This window comes from Tauraco erythrolophus, chromosome 6 (assembly GCF_009769465.1).
Source record: "Tauraco erythrolophus isolate bTauEry1 chromosome 6, bTauEry1.pri, whole genome shotgun sequence".
NCBI lineage: Eukaryota > Metazoa > Chordata > Aves > Musophagiformes > Musophagidae > Tauraco > Tauraco erythrolophus.
Genome location: NC_141470.1, coordinates 55,707,426 through 55,734,570, shown reverse-complemented (window position 1 = coordinate 55,734,570; position 27,145 = coordinate 55,707,426). Strand labels below are relative to the sequence as shown.

The window sequence follows — 27,145 nt, the reverse complement described above, 5'->3', positions numbered from 1 at the left end:
ACCTAGAGAGGCTATTATTAAAGACTTGACAGAAAAGCTTGAAATGTTGATGTTACATGCCTGAAGACTGGAAAATATTGGCACCTGCTGTGATTCTCTAGTTCTGAACACAGATTTTCTTTTTTTCCACTTTCTCAGTTCAACAGAACAATTGATTCCTCTTCCTGTGGAGACGTTGCAAGGAGTGCTTAGGGCTTTTCCTCCTCTTGTTCTGCTAAAACTGAGGGTTTCCCGAGGACAAGCATGTTGTCAGACTGAGCTGTGGTACATTCCTGCCTGTTTTTAGGTCCCATATCGCCTCTGACTCCTGGTACGTTTTTGGAAACAAAATATCACCCCTACTCTTGGAGTGAGAATCCCCCTCTGTAGCTGACGGCATGTTGTATTTTGGCACAGGATGAATGAGTTTCTGGAATTGCCTGTATGAGTCTCATATGTCTAACTACAGCATTTGGCTGCTGGAGTCAGTGCATAAATGTGACTAATAGTCAGACTTACTGGAACAAAACAAATGCTGGTGCTGCCTGGGTTGGTGTCCCAATAGGGTGCTAACACATCCTTGTTTGGCATACACAGCATTCCTCCCTGAGTGCTTTCCCCTTCTTGCTGAGCTGAATTCATCAGTGTTGAGAAGCAGCAGCATCCTCCTTCACGCTGCACCTCAGAGAGAAGCTGCTGAAGGCAGTGTTTGGAGGCTGTTCCCCATGAGACAGAAAGTACATCACTCCTGCTTTTTAGCAGTGTTGAATTTTACAGCACGCTGTCCACAGTGGTCTTCTGTTGCTCTTTTCTCTGGCAACGTGAAAAAAATTGCCTAGAAAAGCGCTGCTTAACACGTGGCGCTTGGGTTTCTGCAAACAAATGGCGCCAGTGCTGGCCTCAGGGAAGAGGAAGGAAAGCAAAAATGTTCTTGTCAGGGCAAATCCATGGTCTCAGAAGTCTTGTGTTTGCATAATCTCGTCTTCTCCAAATATGAGTTCAAGTCAGGAAGAGCAGCCTCCCCGCCCCAGAGAACTGATGTGTTTGTGCAGCACGTGTCCTGCTGGTTTCTGAAGTGCTTTGAGTGCTGACATGCAGCTCCTTGTGTTTGGGAGGCTCTACAGAACTGAGCACGTTTGGATGCCTACATGGTGCTGGTGGCGCAGTTACAATTACATGAAACCATCCGTGGCCACAAAGGCCAAAAAAGCAATCTCTAGTAATTGCAACAATGCAAGAACGTAAAGTTAAAACCAAACAAACGGACAAGGATTTGGGCTTCCAGACACATCAGGAAATCTCGTATGAAGCTTGAGCCATGTGTCTGTATCTTTGCAAATCCTAACGTTAATTAGGATCATGTTCTACGTTCTTGGAATAAACTAAAACGCACATACTCTATGTGCTGGTCATATTTTTATAAACCTTTCCACTATAATTCTGTGCTTCGGTATGTCTTTCCTTTCTATTTAAATGCCTCAACAAACATTGTTCATCTGTTGCATTGTGAGTGACTGGTGACTTGGGACAGACCCAGGAACTGGTTAAGTTCCTGGTTCAGACCAAGTCAGACACAAAAGATGACGTTTTCCACCCCTGTCTGCAGACTGTCTCTTGGGGAGTCCTACGGTTTTCTCTGTTGTTTTCACTGTCTGTAAAATGGAGTGGTGATGAGCGCTGCCTCTACAAGAAGAGAAAGCTCTCCAATGAGGAGTGCTGTTTGAAAGCTTGGGAGAATTGCCGGTACATCCTGAGCCGGAGCCTGTGCTGAAACGCGTCGCTTTGGTCAGATCACTGAGGGTCTGCTTCAGCTTCCCTGGCAGTAAAATGATAGCCTAGGGATACTGGAAGAATCTTGATGCATGTGAAACTTTGTGTATTTGAAAAGTTTGTATAAATGAAATGTACATCAGTGACAGAAGCCTGGATTTTCTATGAGCATTCTTTCGTCTGCAGTTTAGCTAGTTGAAAAGTTTAATCTTAGTATTTATTCTGTAGGGTTTTTTTAATTGTCGCAAATACAAGCTAATTCTTTTCATCTACTAGGAAGCAAATTAGTAAAGTTTTGTCTGAAAGACATGACTGCATGTCTCAGAAATCTACTAATTGCCCTTGAAATATTTAGCTTTCAAGACCTACCGATATGTTCCTTGTTTTGGAAATGCTATGGCTGTGAATGTCTTCTGTCGCCCTGACTTTGTTACAGCATTTTCAGTCTGTCAGAAAGCAAATGAGTACCCAGATTCCCGAAGCCTGGAAAAAGGTCATTAAATAGATCAGACAAAAAGGAAATAGCATGTCTACTAAATCAAAGATGTTTTATACAAACCATGATGGGTCATGCTGAGAGCTGTCTAGCTTGTTGAGCTTCGCAATGTTTCTCTCCTTGAAAATTAGCCAAGAATTTAGCTCTTTCCATAACTTTCTAATCCACCTACACAGCAGAGTTCAGATCCTACAACTGGTATGGTATGAACCCAGCGTTCTTCTGACTTTAATGCTTCTTTGATTACAACAAAATTAAGAATATAGTTTAGCCTGTGATTTTACGTATCCTGTTAGTAACAATTCTTTTGTGCAGGACATATGCTCTGTAGAGCATAGGATTTCGACATACCTTTGCGGCATTGTCGCCCACCAAAAAGTGGGTTGGAAGATAGTCAGCAGGAGCAAATGAAGTACTCCAAGTCTTTGCAGCTATTTAATTCCTGAAGTTGCAGGATGTTCCTTTTGCTTTGGGAAAGGATCTGGTGAAAACTGGGAGTTAACACTGAACAGAAGGGCAACTTTCCTCTTCACTGATCAGATACTCTGAGCTGCAAAGTATGGTGGTGTTTCATAGATTTCATAGATGTCTAGGTTGGAAAAGACCTTAAAGATCATCCAGTCCAACCGTCCCTAATCCCCCATTAAACCATATCCCTAAGTAGTTCTTCCACCCTTTTCTTAAATACGTTCAGGGATGGGGACTCAACCACCTCCCTGGACAGCCTATTCCAGTGGCTGACAACCCTTTCAGAGAAGAAATACTTCCTAAATGGATATGTCTGTGTGGCTCGAGGCATCTTCCAGAGGGTCCATCTCTCAGTCACTGTGATGCGTCCTGTCACTGGCTGTTGTGAATGGGAAAACCCTTGTTATTTCATTACAAGCTAATAGGGCTCCCAGCCTCCTTTGTGTTGAGTAGCTAAGGAGTGGACATGACATAGTCTGACCTTCTAGAGTCTGCATCCTCTGTATTTCTTGGTGTAGGAGGAGTACGTTTGGGGAATTGTGGACAGTTGACCAGGAGTTCAAAGGGTTTCCTATGCAGCTCCCTGCACCCACTCAGCATTCAGTGTCTTAATGATCCAGTCTGTGGCTATGCTGTAGCTCAGTTTTCTTCAATTTCTTCATGATATTCTTCCTCTTGAGGTGTTACTTGGCTTTTTCATATATATTTGATTGAGAAGACTAGTATAAGTCTATAAGTCTCATAAGACATTTCTTTCCGACTTTCAGTTTGTTAGATGGATTAATGAGGAGAGATGTAAAAGGATTCAGCCACCCAGGGAAAGGAAAAAAAAGTGATTGTGTAAGCTTTGTGAGTTTTGGCAAAGGGGGCTTGAGGAAGGACCTGGTTTTAGAAATGTCGCAGAAGGAGTTTATCCTTGAGAAAGCTTTTGACAAGATGACAGTGGAGGTGGCAAGGCGAAAGTCAAGGATGATGGCAAGGCTGCGTCATCAGTAAAAAGAGCAGGTGCTCAGCCACCAGCTCTCTGTCTTTCCTTGGCTTTTCTTCAGGGTGTGTCTGGATGTGGACATCTCTTCCACCCTTGCTGTTGTGCTTCTTTGACAGGAGATGGTAGCAGGTTCATGAATTAGGAGTCAGCGTAGTAACTGAAGCCAGAAATTGACACATATTACTTTTTGTATTCAGAGTCTGCAGGTCAGCTTTGTTCCCTGCAAGGCAGGAATGCACATTTCAGGAAAACAGGAAGATTACTATGCAGCAACAATTCTTGTGAAGGTGATTGTCTGGCAGCAAAGGGCAGTTCGTTGCACCTGACGCTATTTAGCTAAAAGTTGCCTGCGTATTCAGTGCTAGGAGCCTACGTTTCTCTGCAATCAGTGGGCAGAGGTAGGTATGTCCAACAGTGATTCATCTTACACCGTTGAATGTATAAGGTAAATCGCCATCCAGATGTGCCTGTTTCCACTGACTATGCTGGTACACAGACAGCTCACATAGATTGACTGGAGTTAAGTGAGTTGAATTACCCCTTCCGTCACGGTTATCCATTGGCACACGGCCTCTGGGAGCCCACAGCCATGCTCGGGAGGCAGCTGTTGCAAGGTGCCTGGCTCCTGGTGCTGCCCTGTGTGCAGACCCATAAGTCAGGAACACCACACTGATGGAGTTGTCCTTTCTCCCACTGCCTTTTTATTGCCATCTCCCTCCTACCCAAGTGTTGCTGGAGGAGATGAAATGCTGGGCTTGCTGCTTTGAGGCGTTGAGGTTTTCAGGGAGAGGCTTCTGGGTGTTGCTAGCTTCTTGACATGCCCAGCATCAAACCAAGGACTTGGTCATTGATTGCACCAAAGATGAGGCCAAAGACCCAGCCTCACAGCACGAGAGACTATAGAAAAAAACCCCACTTTGTTCTGGATACTGCCAGAGGGCTGGCATCTTAGCAGATGGCACAAACAGAAATACCAAGCTTGGATACATGCCCCTTCCAATTCAGCGGCCACTACTTTTTCTTCATGATGCCAGCCAGAATCCTGGTGCACAGGATTTCCTTCTGGCAGCCTGTCAGCATCATGGAAATAGTGTCAGCTCCCTAAAACAACAGGGCTTTGGGGTAGCGAGTAAGGACTGCTGGTGCTTGCCTCCCAATAGCTTCTCACAGGTGTTGCACACTGTTTTGATTGTCTGGAATCCGGTGTGTAAATGCCATTCCCTGCAATATCTACCCAGATTGTTTTGCAGTTGTTTAGGAAAAAAAAATGTACAGGACTGCCTGAAGACTTTTTAACGGAAGAAACTAATCCAATGTAAACAAAGTGGTGTGTGTGCATTCCTTTGCTACAGTTATACTAACATAATTATAACAGAAAAACATACACCAACGAAGCTTTCCCACGTAGATAGGTCTTTGGTCTTTTTCTTCCTGGTGTTTAAAATACACATAGGTTTTTTGTCTCAGAAGTCATTTCTTCTTGTTGGTTTCGGAGTGGACCATATCTACCTCACTTTGGAAAAATCATCAAATCACACCAGTCCCTGTAATGGGGAGCAGCCTTGGTTGGTGTGCGGTACTCCAGTTAAGCCATCATGAGCAAGTGCAGAGCAGAATCCTTCAAGGCCAGAACCAGTGTTTCACAGTTATATTTTTCCTAATTGTTTCAGGACTGTCTACAAGTCTTCCTGACGATCTTCATTTGAAAATACAAAATGTGTCTTAAAAAATTAAATCTGTTTGTTTGGTGGTGTTCCTTCCACACCACAAAGAGCAAGCTCTGAACGATGAGCAGTGTAGAAGGTAGAAGTTCTCCATGTGTTAGAGAAGCTTGCTAACCTGTGCAAAGACAGTGTTAGAGCAGGGCATTACCTTCTTGTTTCCCACATGTTGCATGTAACCTTGGGACCGATGATCATTTACATATGTTGTTGGTTTGATATTGAAGTCTCTGATTAAGTTTCTTTGTCCTTTAAGCATATATTTGTTTCAGGCTAAGCAGTTCTTTCCACCGTTGTTAATGAAATACCGTGTTCTTACGTTTCATCTGTGATGCGGTAAGAAATGCATTGCTATTGTATAGTTGTGTTCCAACTATAAACCAACAGTCACCAAGGCTTTGGAAAATCCATTTGACCTCACAGCAGAGAGGTGGACCCACAGCATAGCTGACTGGAGATGCTCAGCCACAGGGATCAGCGGTGCAGCAGCTGAGATATGCCTCTCCTATTATTCAGCGTTATCCCAAGATCTCGCTGTGTTTCATAGATCTGCATGTAATCTCTTGCATTTCACGGTGTTCATATACATGTGAGCTGGTAGAGTAATAAAAGGCAGGTAGTTATTCACGTTTCCCATGTCGTCCGTGACATGGTGTGGAACAGGAGCCAAAAGCCTTCTTCCTAGCTCGAGATGGGGCACAGCTGCTGCAGTTGTCTCGATGTGCAGTGGAAGCTTGATCCAAGTATCAGCTGATACTGTCAGAGCCCCTTCCAGCATGTCCCTGATATGCCTCTCTACCTTGGAGGGACTTTTGTTACTGTTTTGCACTCCTTATGAGCTACTGCTTTGCCTATGACCCAGCATGTATAGATTGGAAGTGGTATTTACTGAAAGCGTGGGACATGCATTGTGTAGTCTCCTGAGGATTTAGCTTCCAAAAGCTCGTTAAACTGATCTGGTTAAGGGCCATCAACCCTCTTAGATTAGAGCTATAAAGAGCTTCAGTGGACTCGACTCTTCTGGGTACTCTATCATCTGCAAATGAACTCTGTCACGGACAAGAAAAAGCTGCCTGTGTCATGTCTGTCATTGTACCCTCTGCCATAAGTGTACTCATCGGTGTTTTTTATTAGACAGCGTACTCTGTGTAAGACACGGAGAGACTGATTCTTCAACCAAAAGGAAGTAACTCACTTAAGTCAGTAGAGTTACACGCAAATAACATCAGTAAGGAGTTCAGCATTGGGCCTTCAAGGCTCACCTTAAATTCCTGGGTATGATTAGCATCCCTCTGCATGGAGCAAACTAGTGTTCTGCTGTGAATTTCTCGTAGAAATCACTTGGTTATGAGGAACCTTGGTGCTACATTATCTGTTCAAGTACATGAGGGCCCTGGTGCTCACACCTTTCCTTCGAGTGTATAACAATATATTTGCATCAAATCTGGTGCTCCCTGGCCAATTTCAAGCAGGGGAAGTACAGACCACTGTCCGTTGCTCTCACCCACTGTCTAGGCCAGTGAGATGCAAACCAACATCCTACCAGCTCCTGTCCTGGAGATGTGTAGTTTGCTGATGGGAATTTACCTTGGAAATTGTTCTGTATTAGTCTAAGTAGGTTCTTAGCTCAGTGTTTGGAAGAGGAAACATGAAGTAAGCCGCATTTGGACCATTAAATACCTTTTGTATTTCAGAGGAAGGAATCGTATTTGGACACTGACTCTTGGTTCTGAGACTCATTTGTCGTTTTGTGGTATCATTCTAGGGTAGTCCATGTTAGTAAGAGTACTAAAATCAGAGACTTCTGTTGCTTCAGAATGGCAATGCTAACTATCGTTCCTATATCCAACATATATGGGTAAGCATATGAAACAGCAGATAGAGATTACTGTTTAGAAGCAGTTGAGTTGGCTTTAATTGGGATTCAGGTATTCACACTGAACCTGATGTTTGCATTTTATTACAGAACAGACACGCAGGGCAGATTTTGCATTGTCTGTCTTCTGGAAATGCCTTTGCAGTTTCACAGATATCAATACTTTCAATGCCAGCGTTCTGAGTGGGACGTTATGGGGGTAAAAATGCAGATAAAGTCTTCTTTGAGCTTGCCGAATAAATCCTTTCGTTTTCTTCCTTGACAAGGAAGGTGGCTTTCATTCTTCCGTAATGTTGGAAACACTCCAACCTGTAAAATGATTCCTCAAGTTTTGGTGCAGCTTCAATGCTCTAAGGAATAAATGTTACAGTTTTGACAAAAGCCATTCTAGCAGGTTTTCTCCACCCTTCATCGTTACTTATCAGAGAGTTTTGCCTAAGATTCTTCTTTACACAAACTCTAAGAAGTACCAGAAGGTTTATTTCCTTCTCCTGGAAAGTCGGTCCATTTGTGTCCTTTTCCTGGAGTTAGGTGTGCCAGAGTGCCTCCTTAAGAGCCTTTGCATGCAATGCTACTGAGAAACCTGAAAAACAGTGAAGGAGGATGAGCTGAGGTTGGTAGATGGTCCAGTCTCTTGGATGATCCTGTCAAACTGCAGGAAATAGGCCTTAGTTTTTGTGTACAATGAGTGTACAAACATCACCAAAATGCTGCATTTTTCAAACACCTAAATTCATGTGTTTTAATAATTGGAGTTGTGCTTATTATTTTAAGTTCAACTACAAAGCTTCCTGTCCATTGTGTTTGCAAGGTGGTGGGTAACTGCTCTTGCCTATTGAAAAATGAGACTATTTGATGATGAACACACATCTCCCAGACTTTACTCTGTATCCTGAATGAGATAATCTTTCACCTTTTAACTTCTTACATTGTGGTGAGCTTGCTTTATTGGGCTGTGTAAATGAGTGTGTTTCACCACAGGTCTGTTTTAACTGAAGGCATGTCTGTAGCTGTACTCCTCTACTGCCAGGTACCGGTGAGGCTCCATCCTCACGAGTAAGCTGAGCGCTTGTTTGCAAAACCTGCCTCTTTGAACCACAGCACCCAAGAGATGAGGTGAATTCCTTTCTTGGGAATTAGAAGGGAGCATCCTGCTAGCTGAGGAAAGTAAGCATAAGATGAAAGTCTAGATCTAAAAGGTTAGGGAGGATCCTGTACAGACGTAGCTTTGTGAAATGGCTGACTCTGAAGAAGAGTTCAACTTGGGGAAGAAACTCCGTCAGATTGGCTTTGCTTTGACTTTCTCCTTTATTTCTTCAGTATCTTTTATCATTTCTCTCCAATCTAAGCTGAATTCTTCATATTCAAACTCCATAATTAGCACTCCTAATTTGCATGGAGATGGCGAGTTCTTGACAATTTTTTGAATAGTTTTTTATTTATATTCAATTGTGATATTTTCTCACTCGCTGCCCAGATGCTTCAAAATCACTACTTTATTAGAATTGAAGACTGTTGCTCTGCAGATGTTCCATTTAACATAAGTATTCAGTGCACAATTCCTTGTATGTCCAGCAAAGGTGAGGTTAAAATTGTGCCCTCAAAGCTGAGTCTGCTCTGCCCTCTTGTGTCTTTGGAATGTGCTGCCAAATGGTCTCCAAATGTAGCTGCTTTATCATAAGAACTGGGATTTTCCCCCCACAGACTTAAAAGTAAGATGCAAACCCATGGTTATTCAGTTATGGGTTGATTTTTCAGCAGTGAGTACAGATCCACATACATTTGAACTAAATCTGTTCTGCTAATACTCCTGGTGCACATGTCTGAGGGGAAGGGAGAACAACTTGAGAGTATTTTTAATACCGCTCGCAAGTGCTAGAATAAACCTGATTGAACACTCTGTAAAGTTGTGGGGTTTATGAATAAAATTGTGGGGTTTATGAAGCTTCAACTGAAAAATCATCTACTAGAGGAAGGAGTGAGGAAGGGGTTCTTCCAGATGGTAGAGACTGGGCTGCTGTGAAGTTGTGGGTTGCCTTATCTTGGCTGGCTCCTTGACGTACCAACTTTTGACCTTAGCAGAAGTGACAGTCCAAAGCTTTCCTAAGTTTACAGTGATTGAAGGGATTCTGAAGGGCAAAAAAACTCAGTCATGTAGTGATTTAAATTAAGATGCCTTCAAGATAAGGTTCAGCTGCATGCTAAAAAAAGAACCAGCCAGCTTCTCTGTATGATTGGTTGTTTTTTTTGGTTGAAAATGATCTTAGGAGGTAGGGGTGAGCTGGAAGTTCAGATTTCCTCCTGTTACTGTATTAGGAGAAAAAGACGTTGCCCTGGCTGTGCATCCTCTCTGTCGCCCCAGGAGCAGAGTGCAGCAGTGCAAGCTGGTGGAAGAAGTTTACTGAAAATATATTTATTTTTAAAGAGGCTTAAGTGTTTTCAAATCATAGAGCCAACTATTCTATTAAGAAGTTGCTTTTCTCAACAAAGTAGGAAGTTTATAGTTTGATATGATCTGCTGTAAATCTTTCAGATAGTTTAAGACTTAACATTTGCTTCATGGGCATTGGATGATGACTGACCTGAGCCGGTCATGATTTTGACACGGATGTTTTTCTCCTTATCTTAATGGGTGTTTACAGCAGAGATCAACACTTTCAGGAGCAGCTTTGTCAGTTCTCTGCATAGAACATTGTGCGATATGGAGGTCGTGTACTCTGTTTCTTCCGAAATAATCCTGGCAACCTTTCCAGCTATGGAGAGCAACTCAGGCACAAGCTGTGCACTATTTGTAATTGCTGAGTGGAATTAGGGAATCACATGCTTATGTGCTTTGGGGCAAGTCTATTGCACACCCAGGGGACTCTAGGCCTTGTGCTCCTTTGACAAACTGCATCCTTGTTCCACCTGTACCAGAAATTCGCTGTACCAACTTCTTTTACCTTTCCATTCTCCTCAGCATGCCCTTCATTTGGTGCCCCTGTTACCTTCTGTGTGTAAATGGAGAAGATGCTGCTAACGAGATAGTACTGAGCCTGGTCAGAAGATAGGATATTCTTGAGTAAACACACCCTTTGTTTTATGTTTTTCCAGTAACACTCTCAGGATTTTGGTTGTGGATGCTCAGACTGAAGCATCAAACAGGTGATTTGTTCAGCTCTTGTAATGACCCCAGTAGCATCAAAAAGTCATTTTCCAGCTCCATAAAGCCCCACCTTGCCAAGGGAAGGCAAAGCCTTGTCCCCGCTTTGCAAATGGGAATGTAGAGATAACACATGTTTGGTGATTTGGTCATGGTCTCATAGCAAGAGGTTGTTGGTGCTGGGAATAAATACTCATTCTTCAGCCTGTCTGCTGTTCTTCTTAATCTCAAGATCTGAAGCTTAATAGACAGTGGCCTTCTCAGTTTTTTTTCCTAGACACAGCTTTTGAAGATAAAGAGATGCAAGTTTGTTCATCTATGAATGCAAAGCATTGGGTCTGTGATTTATTATTTGTTGTCTTATCTCTCCAAAATCGTAAAGACCAAAGAAATCTGAAGAGGAAACTATTTTATGGTTCTTCTGTTCTTAATGGTTTATTTTTTCCCCACAGTGATCCAGAGCAGCCCTCTGTGTCAGTACCTATTACAGTGGTGAGGACCACCTGCCCTCACTGAAAACTACCCAGGGACTGTCTTGTACAGCCCTGTCCCAGTGGTTTCCGTTTACTGTCACAAAAGATTTGGTTCAGCTGGGAACAGCTGTATATTACTCTTATTTTTCCTCTATTGATTTTGCCTACTTGCTGTATGGGAGTGTGCTTTCAGTGTTGGATTCCTTGTGCCTTCTTCCTTTTGGGCATTTGGGTATCCTGTAACTGTTTGGCAGTCTGTCTGCAGGCCACCAGTGGTGTACAGGCCCTAAGTAGAGCACTGCTCAGCGTTTCTTACTAAAGCAAGTCCCAAGCATAAAGATTTCCACCGATTCTCACTGCTAGAAAACGTTTTTTCCCCACCCGGTATTCAGTCTGCATCTTCCCCATCTTCCCATCCCATTGCTCCTGTTAATATTGTTGAACTTCATCCAGAATACTGTCCTCGGCAGCAACACCCTGGTTTGAGTACTCTTTCACCTCTCTTTTGTTGGTTAGCTGTGTTACTCATGCTGTAAACTGGCATGTTTTCCACCTTCATAGTAACGTTGTTGCTCCATGGGAATGGAGCAGTGCTCTGACAAAGCTCACCCCAGAAGTGGCAGGGCTGACTGCCTCAATGCTGCACAGAGGGAGGCAATTGCTGCCCGTCACCCATGACTTGTTAGTGCAGCTTCTCCGCTGTCTTCAGAGGTCCTCTGCTTCCCCTGCATTTGCAGCGAGCGTAATCCCGGCCGTGATCTACATGCAAAGGTGATGGAGGGATAAAGCAGTGGAAGAACAGAAATGACAGTTGAAAAAAGAGCAGCATAGAGAAGAAATGGGGATGGAGGTGAGAAAAAAATGCAGAAAGTAAAAAGAGAATAGAGGGAGGTCCTTTTGAGATCAGATAATCTTGAAGAAATGGGAGAATAATTTAAAGAAAATACAGAAAGCAGACACCACGAAGTTTGTGCCAAGGCATACAATAAAAATTAGGACGAAGATAAGGGAGGAACACAGTGACGGCATTTTGACTTTTAAATTTAATTATGATATGTTGTTTCTAACAACAAAAATGCTACAGATACTTTTGGTACTTGTCTGAAGTGAGACCTGAACCCTCTCCTGATCTGAAGAGTCTTTCCTTGTTGCCATTAAGTTGGCAGTTCTGGACCTGACATGGTCCACCTGGAGTCCTGGCCATATTTCAAAGGCAGGTCTTTGAGAAACTACCAGGCACTTAGAAAAAGAAAGAAATACCACTCCCTAAGTGTGCCCTATAAAAATGTACACCTCTTGTATCACAGCTGTCCTTTGACTTACGGAGAGATATTTCCTGCTGATACCTTCGGTTCAGTAAAAGCTTCATGAAGTTAGGGTTAATAATTATGGTTATCTGTTTATCGTGTGATCCAATGTGTGTGCCCAAAGGGAGGGAGGAAGTGCCTGAGTTTTAGTTTCAGATCCAAAGTGGAAAGCATAGAAATTACATTTGTAATAATCTCTTGGGAACTAAGGGCTCTTGTATGTAGTCAAGGATGGAAGATGAGGCAGAGTCTTTTCCAAACTTGCTGTTTTAGAAGTCTCTTCCAAGTCAGTGGCATCTCGACACACAGCTCAGAGCTGAGTACGGGTGGTAGAAGAGTGACAGCATCTGCTCTTTGCGTGGGTTCTGCTTGTATCAGCTCTGTGTCCCAACACACATACAGAGTCACTTCTGCTAGCGGTGCATGGCTAATGCAGCTCCATGGGAGGCATGCCATAGCTGTGCCCTCATACTTCAATAGTGCTCCGACTGTCCTTCATCCTTACTGGGGCTTTCTGGTGCAAACGAGAATGTTGCTTGGTTTTAGACTGGAAGGTTAGGCTGTAGTGTCAGTATGAAGGGTCAGCAGTGGGGCCAGACTCACCTTTAGACTGTTATGTTTATTTGTTCGTATATTTATTGTTGTCCTTTTTGGCAGTGGTTTCCCATGGTCACCTGTCACTACTGGTTTGCAAAGAAGCAGTGACAGTGGCCAAGGATCCAGCGCCTGACCACAATTCAGTAAGATCCTGCTAAAGCAGCTTACCTTGGCAGGAGGAGAGAGGACGGCCCAATGTGCCACTGGGTGTTCATTTGCACTTCGTGGATTGTATAGTGTAGTCCACACTGATGTAAAACAGTATTGAGATTGACCCTTAGCCATTGACTTAGGTCCGTCCTGGACTTCAGCACAGAGAAGGTGCGCTGAGACTGCTGTCACTCTGGTAGCAGGAGCTTGGTGGTGAGAGAAAGCTTCAGCATGTGTTTGCCACCCTGGGAAGGAGGAGAGGATCATCACTGGCAGCTGGAGGACTTTTTTATAAAACCTACAGCTACCTTCAGAATTGCAGCATATACAATTAAACTCAGAGCAGTAATTTTCTAGCTGTAGGCCATACTGAAATTTTGTGTTGAGTGAGGGTTTGTTTGTCCTCAGGTCTGGCTGTGAATTAATGGTCTGTTTTAGAGGCTTCAGTGGGCTAGAATTGTGTTCGTGGTGGAGAAAATGCCAGCGCTGTGCAAAGTCAGCGGGAGCACTTTGAGATGCTAAGAGTCTTCTCTGCTAATTTTTGTTGATCCAGGTGGTCTTTGCTAAGTACAAAGTCAAAGAAATTACTGTTTGCTGCTTCCTTCATCGCCCCATGCAAGTGTCATGTAAATGGCAGGAACGCTGAATCCTCCTTGTCTCCCATTCCTGTTTGCATGGGAGAGAAACAGAGAGAAGTGAGATGGAACCAAACGTCCATCTCCATCTGCACTCTGAAGGCAAAGTTATTTGTGAGCCTTAAGCATATGGGTGGGAGAGCTGCCAAGCCAAAGTTGTTCCCAAGTATCTGTAAACTAAATCTGATTCCTTAAATTCATCCAACTAAGGAACTTTCACTCTGGCAAAGGCTTGTAAATATTGCAGTACCTGTCACTTTTGGATGCCGCTTTCTGTTTTCATAGCAGCGAACTGAGAGCTTTGAAGTCTGGGATGTTTTGTTTAGCTTTGTAGAGGTTGACCTCAAAGCATCAATCTTTCTTCTCCTTTTAGGATGTATGAAAATAGCCTTTTCGCAGAAAACTTCTTGTAGCAACAGTATTGCTAATGGCCGGAGTTTTCAGATATTCTTGGAAGCATTGAAGCATATATTGAGATATGTATACCAAAATATAGAGAGTTTTGCCTCTCTGTTATTTTCAGTGATTCAATTTCCTCTTCTGTGTGAGGGAGCATACATAAATGTATACTTATAATGAAGTGAAAAGCATTAGTCTAAACAATGCTTATAAAGTGGTTTCTGGATGCATGACGCTTTCAGAGTATATAATTTGTTTTGCTGGGGTTTTGGTTTACATGTACTTTTCAGTTTCTGCACCATCTACACAGTGTAGCCTCCACCTGCTGGGATTCTCTGTGCTCACTGGGATAGATGTGGGTGGCAGTAAGAGTCACATTTTGCTTGTTTTCAAAATAAGTGGCTGCTTGATAGAAACCTGTGACTTGAGTTTGCCAGGTAGTCCCAGCATTTGTGCTGATCTCCAGTTGCTTCTTGGAAGAAGGTGTCATGCTGTTTCTCTTGAAATAAGTCTTAGAAGTGAATTTTGGCAGACTCGTTCTGAATTGCAGTTCAGTACCATGCAGCTAACTTGAGTTATTACTCATTTGTGACTTCAAAGTTAACCTGGGGATAGCTGAAACTCCATGGAGGCAGTACTTTTAAGACTGTGCTCACTGCGGGGTTAACTTGGATAGTTGCTCTTACTTGGGTGATATTCTTTCTTTGACTTTGTTAATGTGTGCACAGCTTTTGTCTGAAAGTCTTTGGGCCTGCTGACCTGTCTCAGAGCCATGGCTGAAGCCAAGGTTCTCTTTGCACTTTAAATTGCAACCCAGCTCTCTTGAGCGGTGGAGATTTATGCTCAAGTCCTTTGAGTCCTACAGTGCTTTCTCTCTTTCCTGCTACATTCTTAGAGGAATCAAAGTTCTCCCACAGGGAACAGGATGTGAATCCTAGAGCAATTCAACCCAGTGAGTCACTAGGAGAGCTGGGTTTTGACTCCAGCCTTCCCACAACCCCATGTGAACAAGCACAACATCAGCAGAAATACCCTGGAGCAGACCCTGCTTGGTTAAATTTTACCATGGTTTCCTTTTTTTTTTTTCCCTCTTTAACCGAAGTCCACTGAGCAGTCTTGCCAAGGTGTCTCAGTGGTGCTCTGACTGGCATTGCCAGACCAAATGAGCACTGCTTTCATGGCAGAGAGGTCTCAGTAGACAGTGGGGCATATTATACAGCTGGCACCTTGGCTGAAGTGAATCCGCACTGGAATCTGCCACCTGAGGGGCCCTACAGTAATGTTGGCTTTGTGAGACTGCCTTCTGCAGCCACACTTGCTGACCATTCAGGTTTTTGTAAAATGCTTTAGAAAATTATGCCTGAAGGCATAACGTTAAGTACTGAGAGCCTGACTGCTTTTCACCTCACTGGCCAAGTCTTGTGCAGCTACATATTCCTAAACAGATGATTGTTTTTGCTGCCTAACTGTGAAAATATGGGCTTTGTATTTCCATTTAGATTACCTGAAAATTGGGCCTTTCATCTTCTGAAATGTTTCCAGAAACCCAAATTCAGGCCTGGCTGATAATCTTTCCAGTGCTTTAATATCAACTGTTAAAGTAAAGCTGACTACCAAGAAGCAGTTAATATGGAGAGAGCTGGTAACAATACATCTGAGAAGCTAAACCCCTCATCTCCATTTGAGTCTTTTTGTTTTATCTTGCAGATGAGAGGATCTGTTCACCGCCCTTTATGGAGCTGACAAGTGCCTGTGGAGAAGATACCTTGCAGCTTATAGAGAAGAATGGACTGGCGTTCCCATTCAGTATGTACATAGGCTTTTCCTTGGTGCTTCTAGTAGGTTCTGAATATTGCACATGCACCCCCTAAGACGTAGCCAGCACTGTAGGAGTGTGGGTTTCATTGCCAAAGTGTCAGAGTTGTTAAAACCTTCCTGAAACAAATGCTCTGAAGCAGTCTGCTTGGAATGTGGAATAAAACCCCTCCCTATCAGCTTTTACTTTGCCTTTTATTGATGTTCCTTACTTTAAACACCTCGCTACAGTAAACATGCCTTCCTGGGAAATGCTAATAGTTCTAACAAAGTTAGCCTCTTGCCCTGAACTTGTATAAGAAGCTTCTCCTGACAGCTGCGTTCATTATTTTTCTTGAGAAAATCACTGCCTTGCTGACTGCCCTGTTTTTTTCATCCCTCCCTTTCCCTGGTCCAGGCTACAAATGTAATCTTACAGAATAGAAGAAAGAGTATAAAAATTACCATAGATAACAGGCTTCAAGGGCCCACAGCCTCAAACAGCTGCTATGTGGTTTAATTTGTTCCCTTATTTGATTTCTTGCAGTATAGAGTGAGCAGAATTGGTTAATCGGTATTTGTTCCCTTGGTGCTTGCCTCATCTGTAAAGTTCAGAGTTAAAATCATGTGGAAAAAGCATGTTTTTCCCTTCCTGCTATTGCTCTCCCAAATGAGGCAAGTCTCCTGAAGCTAGATTGTGAAGCAATAATTTAAAGCCAGCTGAATGGCTTTGACCCTCCTTCCTCATCCATGAACATTGTCTTCTCGATTTAGGCTGGCCAGTGCTCAGTAGTCAGCAGCATAGCCCATATATTCAGAAGGGCTGAATCAACCCCTCTAAATGGGGATGAAATTAAAAAATAACATTGAAAATTAATATAACATGGTATTGTAGGAGTGAGTGCTTTTTCTGTCTCCTCTCTCTCTTTTTTTTTTTTTTTTTTTAAATGCTCTTATTCTCTGGAGCATGTGCCTGTGAAACATCATATGTGACTTTCCAAAATTTCAAGTTACCAACTTATTTTGGACGCTAGTGCAGGTAATCTGCCTTTCATAGCTGCCTGTCCTCTTGCCTGGCAATTCAACTCTTCCAACAATCCCCAAAGAAGTCTTGTTCTATCCACCCCTCACTACTTGAAAGCTTTCATCTCGTCTGCTTAACATATAAATAACATCAGCTCTAGTTATTGTGTGGGTCCCAGGGTCTTCAGCTCTTCTCTGGTTTCATAATAGCAGGAGCATGTTGTTTCTTTCCTCTTAGTGTTTTTAGGATGGAGGTGAGAATCAGGATATACAGAGCAGATAAGGAATATGAAGGAGAAAGGAGAACTACTGGGCTCTTTTTCCCTTTTTTGTCCTCCTCTATGGTTGCCTGCAAAAAATATGTTGTATCTTAGTTTGATTCACCCTATTTGGTTTCCTTCCCTTACCTAAAAACAGGGAGGTAGGAAAAGAAGTTGATTTCCACTGTGTCACAGTTCCCTTGTTTTCAGGACAGTGGTGTTTTGTGGTACCTGTACAGTAGTTCCAGCCTCAGGCAAAATCACATACTTATGAAGATGCCCTCTGAGTAGGCAGGATGGCAATACCACTACTGGTACTAACTTCTTAGCTGATCTGACGCACCTCTGTCCAGTCTAACAATGACCTCTGCTTGCACCTTAGTTACAGGGAGGAGTTGAGAGAGTACAGCTTGGGGCAAGTCAAGCTTTGCAGTGATTGAGAGCACTGTTCAAGCAGAGGCTGTCACTGGTATCTGGTGCAGTCAATGCCTTGGTCTGGTGAACTCCAGTGTTTGCACGTGTGGGTGGGAACGGATTTATAAGGGTTTTGTGTGTCCTGTTTCAGTGGTGCATTGTTTTTTTCCTTTTTATTTACCCAGTTTGTAAAACCAGAGTGGCCCATGGAACCAACTCTCACGAGGTGAGTTAAAAAGCTTTTGCAGTGTTAATCCCGTTTCCAGTCCCCCCAGGGTGGTTTGGCTGGTGCCTTCTGATCCTGTAGTAGGCAGAATGAAGGCTATGCCCAAACAACTTCCCTTCCTCTGCCTCTCCCTTGTGTTAAATTACATCATTATTTTTTCAGATGGATCTGAAATTAGGTTAAATATGACTTTAACCTCTTGATGTGAAAGTTCCTTCTAGCAGTTTCTAGCTTCTGTCATCTAGTTGCTTTTAGCAGTTTGTGGTCTCCAGTCAGCTATGTCTGCAAGGAATCTCCTTCAGCTTCTGCTTTGGTGGGAGGTCACACTACATGATGTTTCCACCCCACCATGTTTCTCTTCCAGCATGTATGGGATGCAGGTGGGAAATGATTTTGTGCTGCAGATGAAGGAGAACTATGAGTGAAGGCCAGCTGGTTCTCTCCTTGAGGGGAAGAGAATAGCAAATAAAGACAATTTCTAGGCATGTTCAGTTTCAATAACTGTGGGAGCCGTGGGAAGAACAGGACTGGTAAAACTATCTGCTTTCTCTCCTTCCCGTAAGGCAATTGCAGTTTAAATGGTTGTGTATTTCTGGAAGGAGTGCATTCCCTATGAGCCTAGCTTCCTCTAAATTTAGGCGAACTGAGTCCTGTTTTAATTCTTTTCCATTTGTTCTTCCGGCCTTCCTGCTTACCGTGGCTCAGTTTTGAGAATCCAGTCCTGACTGCTGGCTCTCGCAATGCCTGGCTTCCTTTGTTAACAACGTGGTTATCAGTCCAGGTTTCCCAGCTGCTTCTGAAACGTGCAGTGTGTTGCTGTAGTGTTTCTGAGAGGTGAAGGGCCTGAAGTAAAATATAAATCTAGATGAGCAGAATGCCTACAGCTGAAATCTTGAATGACCACCACTTCCTTTTAAAAATGCAGCTAGGTTTTTCACGCAGGCCTTAGCCTGAATCATTTTACGAGCATGACAGACAGTGCTGTTAGTTTGCCAGAGCAGCCACTATAAATTTTTGCTGTCATTCCTGTGAACACTTGGGGACTGGGTTGTGAATTCATTTAAGACTTCAGCTTCCTTGTTGATTGTTCTGTAGAAGGTTCCTCTGCAACTGCAGCCTGAAATGCATGAACCTTACAGTGCTTGTCCAGTCAGCCTTGGACTTCGCTTCCCTGGTGAATCTTTCTTTGCTGTTCTTTCATACAATGCAGATGTACCTCAGCCTCCTGACGGAATTCTGTTTTCTGAGCAAAAATCAGGCTGAAATACAGTTGTAGGCTGCACTTTATCACAGGAACTTATGACTAGAGCCTAGGAGGACCCCTGGAAAAAAGCCTGAAGTCTTGCGTGGTACTTCAAATAGTTAGTAGTAGTAGTCACTTTTGGAGTCGCTGAGTTCTCAGGAGCGATCCAAAAGTGTATTTATGATCTGAGAGGAACTGTCTTGTAATTGCTATTTTATGGTCAATAGTGGCAAGGGAAGCATAGAAAAAATACTCTGCTTGCAGTACAGGCTGTCTAAAAGGTGGAGCATAGGTCTAGAAGCAAGAAATTGTTACCTGTTATATTAATAACCCCTTCTTTGACTTTTGATAAATCACTTCATTTTCTGTAGAGATATTCCTTCTGAAGAGCTGACACTGTAACTAGAATGCAACCTGACCTGAAACCTGCTTTTCTTCATAAGATGACTATTCAGAAAGTTCAAGTACTGGCTAACAGGGATAGCTGAAGGTGCAGGCTTGAGTTTGGGTCGGTGCCAGCCAAGGCTGGCAGACTCTGCATTTTCCTGTGGAAATAGGAGCTAGTTAAGCCAAGGTGCTGTTAGTCTTCTTGCAGTGTCCCACAGTTCTACATGGCCTCTGTACTAGAAGTCACGTTGGCCAGCTGAGCACTTGAACCCCACTTTGCCAGCAGCATTTGTTAGGCTTGAACAGAGATGATGCCTGAAAGTTGTCCCTCCCCGGCTACCAGCAGGTCAGAACAAAACTGACCTTTGGTAAAGCTGCTGTGAGACATCACTGAGACCCATAACCTGAAGAAATGTGTCCAGAATCAAACTCTTTTTCTAAGTGTTGAGCAGACAGGAATGAAAAGGCAGAGAATCACTGTGTTTTTTGGGACTGAATTCCTTAAGGACATTGTCAGTAAAAATTACTGGTGCCAAACGTTTTGGTTTGCCTTCAAAAGAGCTCTGCATTTATAATGAGGAATGTGATTTGGAAATTATGATATAAAGTATTGTTCCCATGTTACTGCCAGACACAGCAGGTCTGTGCTAGATGACAAAGAGCAAGTGCACCCTGCAAGCAAATTCTTGGAGCTGTATTCATGCATGCTAAAAATCATGAGACATTGCAGCGAGCCAGCGTAACGCAACACCATGGGAGTTATATGGGTTGTGTGGTAGTCCATGGGGCTGTTGGCAGGGAGCTTTGCAGAAGAGAAGTTTCACGTGGTTACCAGTAGCCTGGGTCAGTTCAGTGCCGAGAAGATAAACTTTCTGGGTTTCCACACTTCTCAAATACAATGAAAAGTACCTGCTTATCTTATGAAGGAATGGTTTGTGGGGATTAATTAACCAATGTTTGAAAAGAACACTATAGGAACAGCACGGTTCTGGCCAGTATGATGTTGTAGGTACTGTAATGCCAACAGTCTGCACAGGAAGGGGAAGAGAGCAGTGTTTCTTGCCACCAGTGAGAGACAAATGAGGAATGTTGATGTTGTTGCTGTGAATCATCTTGATGGACGATTCTGCTGGTTAGAGTAGGTTTCTTGCACAGGTTGTTACCACTCACAAATTCACTCTATGCTGTCAGATAGATAGCATCTGGTGTAATAGAATGTCAACTGCAAGTAGATATTGAATGCACGCTTTGACTTGAAGTCAGAAAATGTTAATCTACCGAGTCATTGGGCATGTATGCAGACAATTATGTGATCTAATGTGTTCTACCAGATAGAGAGGAATAAGGACAAAAATGTCCTCAGACTTTTAACTATGAATATATAATCACTACATCGTTTACCATGGCTGTGACTTTAACAACAAAACCTATGATATTTACTATTTTTATTACAGGAACAAACTAAGATGTTCACAAAAATTCAGTCTGAAAGTACAGCATACATCAAATGAGCAGCTGATCATGTATAATACATGAGAAAGAGCACAAAGTGATGAAGTTTCTTTGTAAAATCCTTCCAGTGACCCTGACTTCCCTAAGACACAGCTAATCTCAGAAAGCACGAAAACTGACAGGAAACATATGGAAAGAGTGAGCAAGCAGTATAACTCATCTGCACCATGCTGAGGCAGGAAGCTCCAATTTTATTCTGTATGTTACTGTGGAGTCATTGTGTGACCCACAGGAATTCTCTTAGCGTCTCTGGACTGTCTTGCATCCTGAGTAAAACACTCGGCCCAAGCAGACCAGTAAGAAAATATGAACAGGCATAAGAAAAAACTTGTGTTTCAGAACTTAGGAACTCTTCTGGCAAGTGTTGTGCATCCTGCACTGACTGAGGTAGGCGACAGGCTCAAGACTTGGATGGTTAGCTGTTGTCTTCAAGGCTCTTCAGAGGGGAAAGGTGCTCTAACCAAAGCCTCTCTCTCTATGGGAGGGAGTTTTACCCAGTGGAAAGGAAGGTAAAACATATGTCAGGTTCTCTGACCTTGGACAGTCCTACTCATATTCACCTGACTACCAACATGCCCTTCTGCCACCATGGATAACAAGAGCCAGCATCGCTGGAGTACTGGAGAGAGGTCAATATTCAGATAACTAGAGCATAGCTTTTTCAGGGCTTTGAGGATGGAGAGCAAACCTAAGTTTATCCTCACTGCTGTGTAGGGGCACACTGGTACAAAGTAGTTTCATCACCTGTGCCAGCATGGTGCTCGCTGCTGGTTCTGCATAGGAGCCATGGCAGCATCCATACTCCCAACAACAAACCTGCAAAATGGGGCACTGCAGTTATGATAATTATATATGCATGTAAACATGGTAAGGAGGGATCAATGGAAAGAGCAGCATAGCATGTTCTGAATATATATTGGCTCATCAAAGTACTTCTCTGCATCTACCAGCATTGCTTCCATGCTGTTTGAAGCAGCTGGAATCATTCAGGCCCTAAAAATGCCTTCCTTTTTGGCGTATTTGTTCCAGTCCCTTCAGGAGGACTATCAGTTTAGAGTAATGGGGTGAAACCAAGCCAAGGAAATAATTAGACTGGCATTTGCTAGCAGTAAGAACTACTAGAGTCTGAAAAAAGCTCTCTGATGGTGTGGGCGAAACCCTGGTGCTTAGGCCCTTGCAACTGAACTTAACCGAACCACAGGAAATAGAGCTGTGGGGAAGAACTCTTACAGTTAGTACATGTAGAGCAGTTCCTTCAGTTGTTCTCATGATACTCGCTGGTACGAAAGACAAACTTTGTCGTCTGTGTTGGTCAAACGTTTTACCCTTTTGTTATACCTGCAGTTGCAGTAGCTTCCCAACTAAAAACAGTAAATGAGATTGCAAAGAGCTGAGAAGAAAATGTTGATTGAAAATGAACTGCACTGCCAGTAGTGTTTGGAGAGCTGTGTGTCAGTGAAATGAAACATAACGAAATAGGAGTAGCCGCTGAGAAGAAATTCACACATGGTCAATATACATCCTCCAGTAGATGTTCCCCCTCGCTGCTGGTCAGATGGTGGGTAAGCATGAAATTGCTGAAATTGTGCACAACTGTGTGTGCATGTTTCCAGATGGCGATCATCTTCAACCAGGAGGGCCTGAAAGCTGTCCGCCCACCTTGCGTCATTCAGAGCTTCATCAATCACAATGCCGTGCTGTATAAAGTCTTCGTGGTTGGGGAATCCTACACGGTGGTGAAAAGACCATCTTTAAAGAACTTCTCAGCAGGAATCTCAGGTACGTTGCGCTAATTTAAAAGGAAATGTCAGTTCTCAGAGCCTTGGCAGCAAACAACTGAAAAGAAAAATATCTTTGAAAAGGCTGCTGAAGTGAAGGCAGCTGGTTCTTACATACCATGTTTCCTCTATTGTATTATTTCAATAGGAAGGGAGATAACTCATCTGCTCTGGAATACGTACGAATTACATTCGTATATAAATATTTATGCAAGGGTAACCTGAGTCTTACCTGTTAGAAACAGTGTTTTATGTCATGTGGAAAGGGGAAGAGGGAGAGTTTTCTAATTCTCTAATTTCACTATAAGTCCATGTGTCATTTGTTCCGGAGTTTGTTTATAAATGTGCTTTGGAGAGAATTTCCTGGATTCCATCATTTCAGGACTTCCTCTCCCTATTTTTACCTTGATTATGTATGTGTGTTTAAATTAAAGATCACTTGTGCTCTCCTGTAAACGAGCTTCTCTGTTCATGTCAGGCCCAACGTTTTAAACCTCGGCGAAAAGTGTCCTTTGGTTTATAGATACCAGCTGTGTTGGGGGGAGGGATGAGTGGATTTGTCAGTGAGGACAGTAATCCTCCTATACGTTACTAGACAGAAGCACTTGAAGGGTTTTCATTAAAGATTACTAAAATTTCCTTTATGGAAAAATAAGTTTCCTGAGAACTGCATTCAGTGAGCCTTCAGAAGCAAGAAGGAATTGGCAGGCATGGTTTGTCTGCAACTGGACAAATCCAGGAGGTGAGGATGGGAGAGGAGAAGGTATCAAACTACAGGAGATGAACTAACAAGTGCCAGTTTCTTGTCACTTTTCTTAGTGGTTTGTGCTGATCTTAGTATGTCCGTGTGTGTTCACCATTGCGTTCTTCACACATACACATATTTTGTTAGTGTACATGTAGTAGAATCCTGGTAAAAGTCCTTGTCTGTAGGTATGTATGCCTGTATTTACATTTAGGTCTGCTCTATGTCCTGATCAAATTAAGTAGGCCAGAATCTGTGTTCATATAAACTATTAGGACAGTTGGTCTGTACTTTTGCTGGAAGGGAACATCTTAAGGCATCTTTCTAAAAACGCCCTAGCAGTTTTGTCTCATCTGTTGTGTAACACTTGAAAGTTGTCTGCAAGCCCACATAAAAATAAGTTTTGTGGACAGATTAAGATAAGCGTCTGGCTTTCTTGCCCTCATCAGGAGAGTTTCAGAGGCCATGCTACAGGCACCTGACTAGGCAGATCTGACGATTAAGCAGATCTGGCAGCTGTGAGGCACTCCAGGAGCTGACTGTTTGAAGGTACAGGGCCTTTCTAAATGGGAGAAAAGTCAAGAAGAGTATATGGTGATGTCAGACTGCAGAGTGGATTAGGGTTTGCTTTTCACAGCTCCCCCATCTTTATTGTATGTGACCCTGTGACTCCTCTTAAATGTGCACTCAGAGAGACCAGCATAGCAGAAATACTCTATTGCTGGTGCCACCTGTGTGCTGAGACTTCAGTCCAGGTGTTCCCATGTGGGTTGTTTGTACGATGCCATCAGTCTACTGTGGTAGGAATCCCAAGGGGAGACTTGTGGTGGTGGATTTCTCCCTGCCAGTAAAGCCTCCAGCACAGAGGGAGCGGGATGGGAGGTGCTGGTACAGTTCTCCCCGTGGTTTCCACTGCGGTATGTTAGTGGCTTCTGTCACCTCAGGGTGCCTCCTGCATTTCTGTGGTACCTCCAAAGGAAGGACAGGTCCTGACCATGAAATTTACTGCTTTCCTTGATGGTGACAGTGCCTGCTGCAGGTTCAAAGGGATGTGAATGCATCTTCTCCCTCCTGTCACATGCCTTCCCATTGGAACTGTCACTTTGAGTATGGCAAATCAGTAGAAATTAACATCGTTATCTTACTGAACTTAGTTAATTGACTTTAGTGAAGGAAAGGAAACTGGTTTCTATTAGCCCTGTGCATTTCTATCTATCTGTGGTCCGAGGTCTGAAAACCATGGGTCACCCAGCCGTGGGTCAGCCGGCCGTGGGTTCCTGCCTGTGCAGGCAACCAAGTGCCAGGCCCGTGAGGTGGGTGGTGGGGGACTGTCGAGTAGGGGTCAAGACGACATTCCTGGGGCTGCAGTGCCATCTACTGTTCCTTGCACTAATCCTGTGGAAATTAAAATCTGGTATAAAGTTTATTTACAACCTGCTTTTAATTCCAGACAGAGAATCAATATTTTTCAACAGCCACAATGTTTCAAAGCCGGAATCCTCATCTGTCTTAACAGCAGTAAGTACACTTGGTCTTTTTCCCTCTAGCACAGCTGGAAAACTATCTAGTCCTTTCTTACTGAAGCGTTGGTAGCTAGCGACTCTCCTTCACAAGTTGTCTGCTTCTGTGTTGCAGGCTGAGGTCTGTTTGGTACAACGAACCAGCATGACTGTGTGTCCCTCTGGTTTTCCTTACCAAGCCCCGGTGAGGAAGCACTCATGCAGCAGGGCTGTGCTGCTTGCCAGGCTTAAAATCCCCAGAGCTAATCTAGGCAAAGGGAAGAAGGAGGTTCGAATGCAAATACCTGGCCTTTTCCTGTCCAGAGAGCTTAATAAGCATAAATCATCCTTCTAGGACTCAGTTCTGTGAGGAAAGACCCACGGTGAAAATTCAAGCAGAGAAATTGCGTTGGGCAGGGCCACAGAGGGCCAGTAGCTGTGTGTGGTGCGAGCACACCCGAGCTGTGACCATGGGACCGTTTCTGGGTGTCTTCCAAGTCCAGCAGTGCCAGCATGTTGCACAGTTTCATGCTTGCATTACCAGTCCTCTTAATAAGCTTTGCGCATATGAAAACTAGGAAGTTCACAGACACTCAGCTGCTGTGAAAGTCACTTTACAGGACTGGGTCCTTTCAATCTCTGAGTCTCCAGATTCTTTTCCGTTTCACAAGCTCTACTGGGGAGTAGTTTCATAGTCAGCAATGACTAAATTTGTGTGCAACGCCGATGAGCATGCTAAATATTGAAGCTGTAATTGTGCTAGTCATAAATCCTTTTATGGCTAAATTTACTTTCAGAGTACATGCTCCTGTGGTTTATCTGCCGTCTCATGATCTCACGCACATACGTTCTCCATACACACTTCTGTAGACATAACAGCATACTTCTACGGCATAACCTGTTGATTAAAAACTGAAAAAAATTACGTCTTCCATTCATAAATACTCTGAGGTTTTTGGCGTAATAAATGTTTGTATAATAACTTCTACATGAATACCCACATAAAAGCTATCCTTTTTGAATTGGCCTCTGCCCTGAAGATATCAGGCTCAAATGAAACATCAGGAGTCTGGCTTACCAGTCCTTTAACATAGCCTTAATCGACATCGAAATAGCAGGATGATATCCAGAATATTTGCAGCCAGCTGTTTTTGGCTTTTTAAGGTGTAGATCTATTACTTAAAATAGTGAGACTGATTCTCCATTCATTCCTGTACTGCTGTGTCTCTGGAGGAGCTGCACTAGTATGAAGAGGAAGAACTAGATGCTTTAGAGCAGGTGAACTTCAAATATAGGTAGCATTCTGAATTATGAAAGCAATTTCTCTTTGGTGTCTTTCTCTGTTTCATGCCACCAGGTCTCTGCAATTAGATGTGGTGGATATGCACCTGGAAACCTCTGAAAATTAATCTTTTCACTAAAAAGACTGTTTTGAAGTTCCTTAGTAATGTGTCTTTTTCCACTATAGCTGGATAAAATCGAAGGAGTATTTGAGCGGCCAAATGACGACGTCATCCGGGAAATCTCTAAGGCGCTGCGGCAAGCTCTGGGAGTTTCCCTCTTTGGAATTGATATCATCATTAACAATCAGACTGGGCAGCATGCCGTCATTGATATAAATGCATTCCCAGGTGAGAAAGGCCTTTCCACTAATGCTTTGTGGAAACTGTGCGGTGCGTGCTTAGTGTGAAGTTTTACTGCTGGTGTCTCACATCATTGCTTCCCAGATGGGGGGACAGGGAAGCAACAGCCAATTTGTTCTGAAATCAGATACTCTTTAATCTGGGAAGGGCAGAACCCTAATCTAGAAATGGAATGTGCTCCTGAAATACTAGCTCTTAGGAGATATGTTCAAATTTAGTGGCCAACTGTAACATGGCTGTCATACCCTTCCCTGCAAAGGGATGCCCAGGAACTGAAGCATGGGACTGTGTGCTGGGACCTGGCCTTTCTAGGCCTGTCCCTCATTCTGAAGATGAAAAGAAGAATAATAAATTATATTTTAGGAGAGCCTTTTAAAATTTCTTATTTTTCCAGACTCTGTGCCATTAAAAGTGTTGAGGGGGTGGAAGCAGCAAACTGTTCCCTTGAAAAATCTCTTCCTGTGCAAATTGAACCCCCATGAAAAGACATTTTGTGTGCAAAAGCAACAGCATTGGGAATCTGAAGAAGATAAATTTAAATTTCTATAAATTGTAGGTGCACAGAAGTTGCTGTAAAGGGTTAAATATCCTTGTAGGTTCCCTTAAATTGATCCTGAAGT

At 43.2% G+C, this 27,145-nt stretch overlaps 1 protein-coding gene across 1 annotated transcript in view; it reads left to right on the top strand.

Moving 5' to 3' along the window:
* The window catches only part of ITPK1 (inositol-tetrakisphosphate 1-kinase), a 155,819-nt gene that overhangs the window by 121,987 nt on the left and 6,687 nt on the right, over positions 1 to 27,145 (top strand). The window contains exons 5-9 of the mRNA XM_086613839.1: positions 15,709 to 15,807; positions 17,678 to 17,718; positions 22,474 to 22,639; positions 24,834 to 24,901; positions 26,351 to 26,513. Coding sequence (XP_086469965.1) covers positions 15,709 to 15,807; positions 17,678 to 17,718; positions 22,474 to 22,639; positions 24,834 to 24,901; positions 26,351 to 26,513 — 537 coding nt within the window. The remainder of the gene's footprint in view (positions 1 to 15,708; positions 15,808 to 17,677; positions 17,719 to 22,473; positions 22,640 to 24,833; positions 24,902 to 26,350; positions 26,514 to 27,145) is intronic.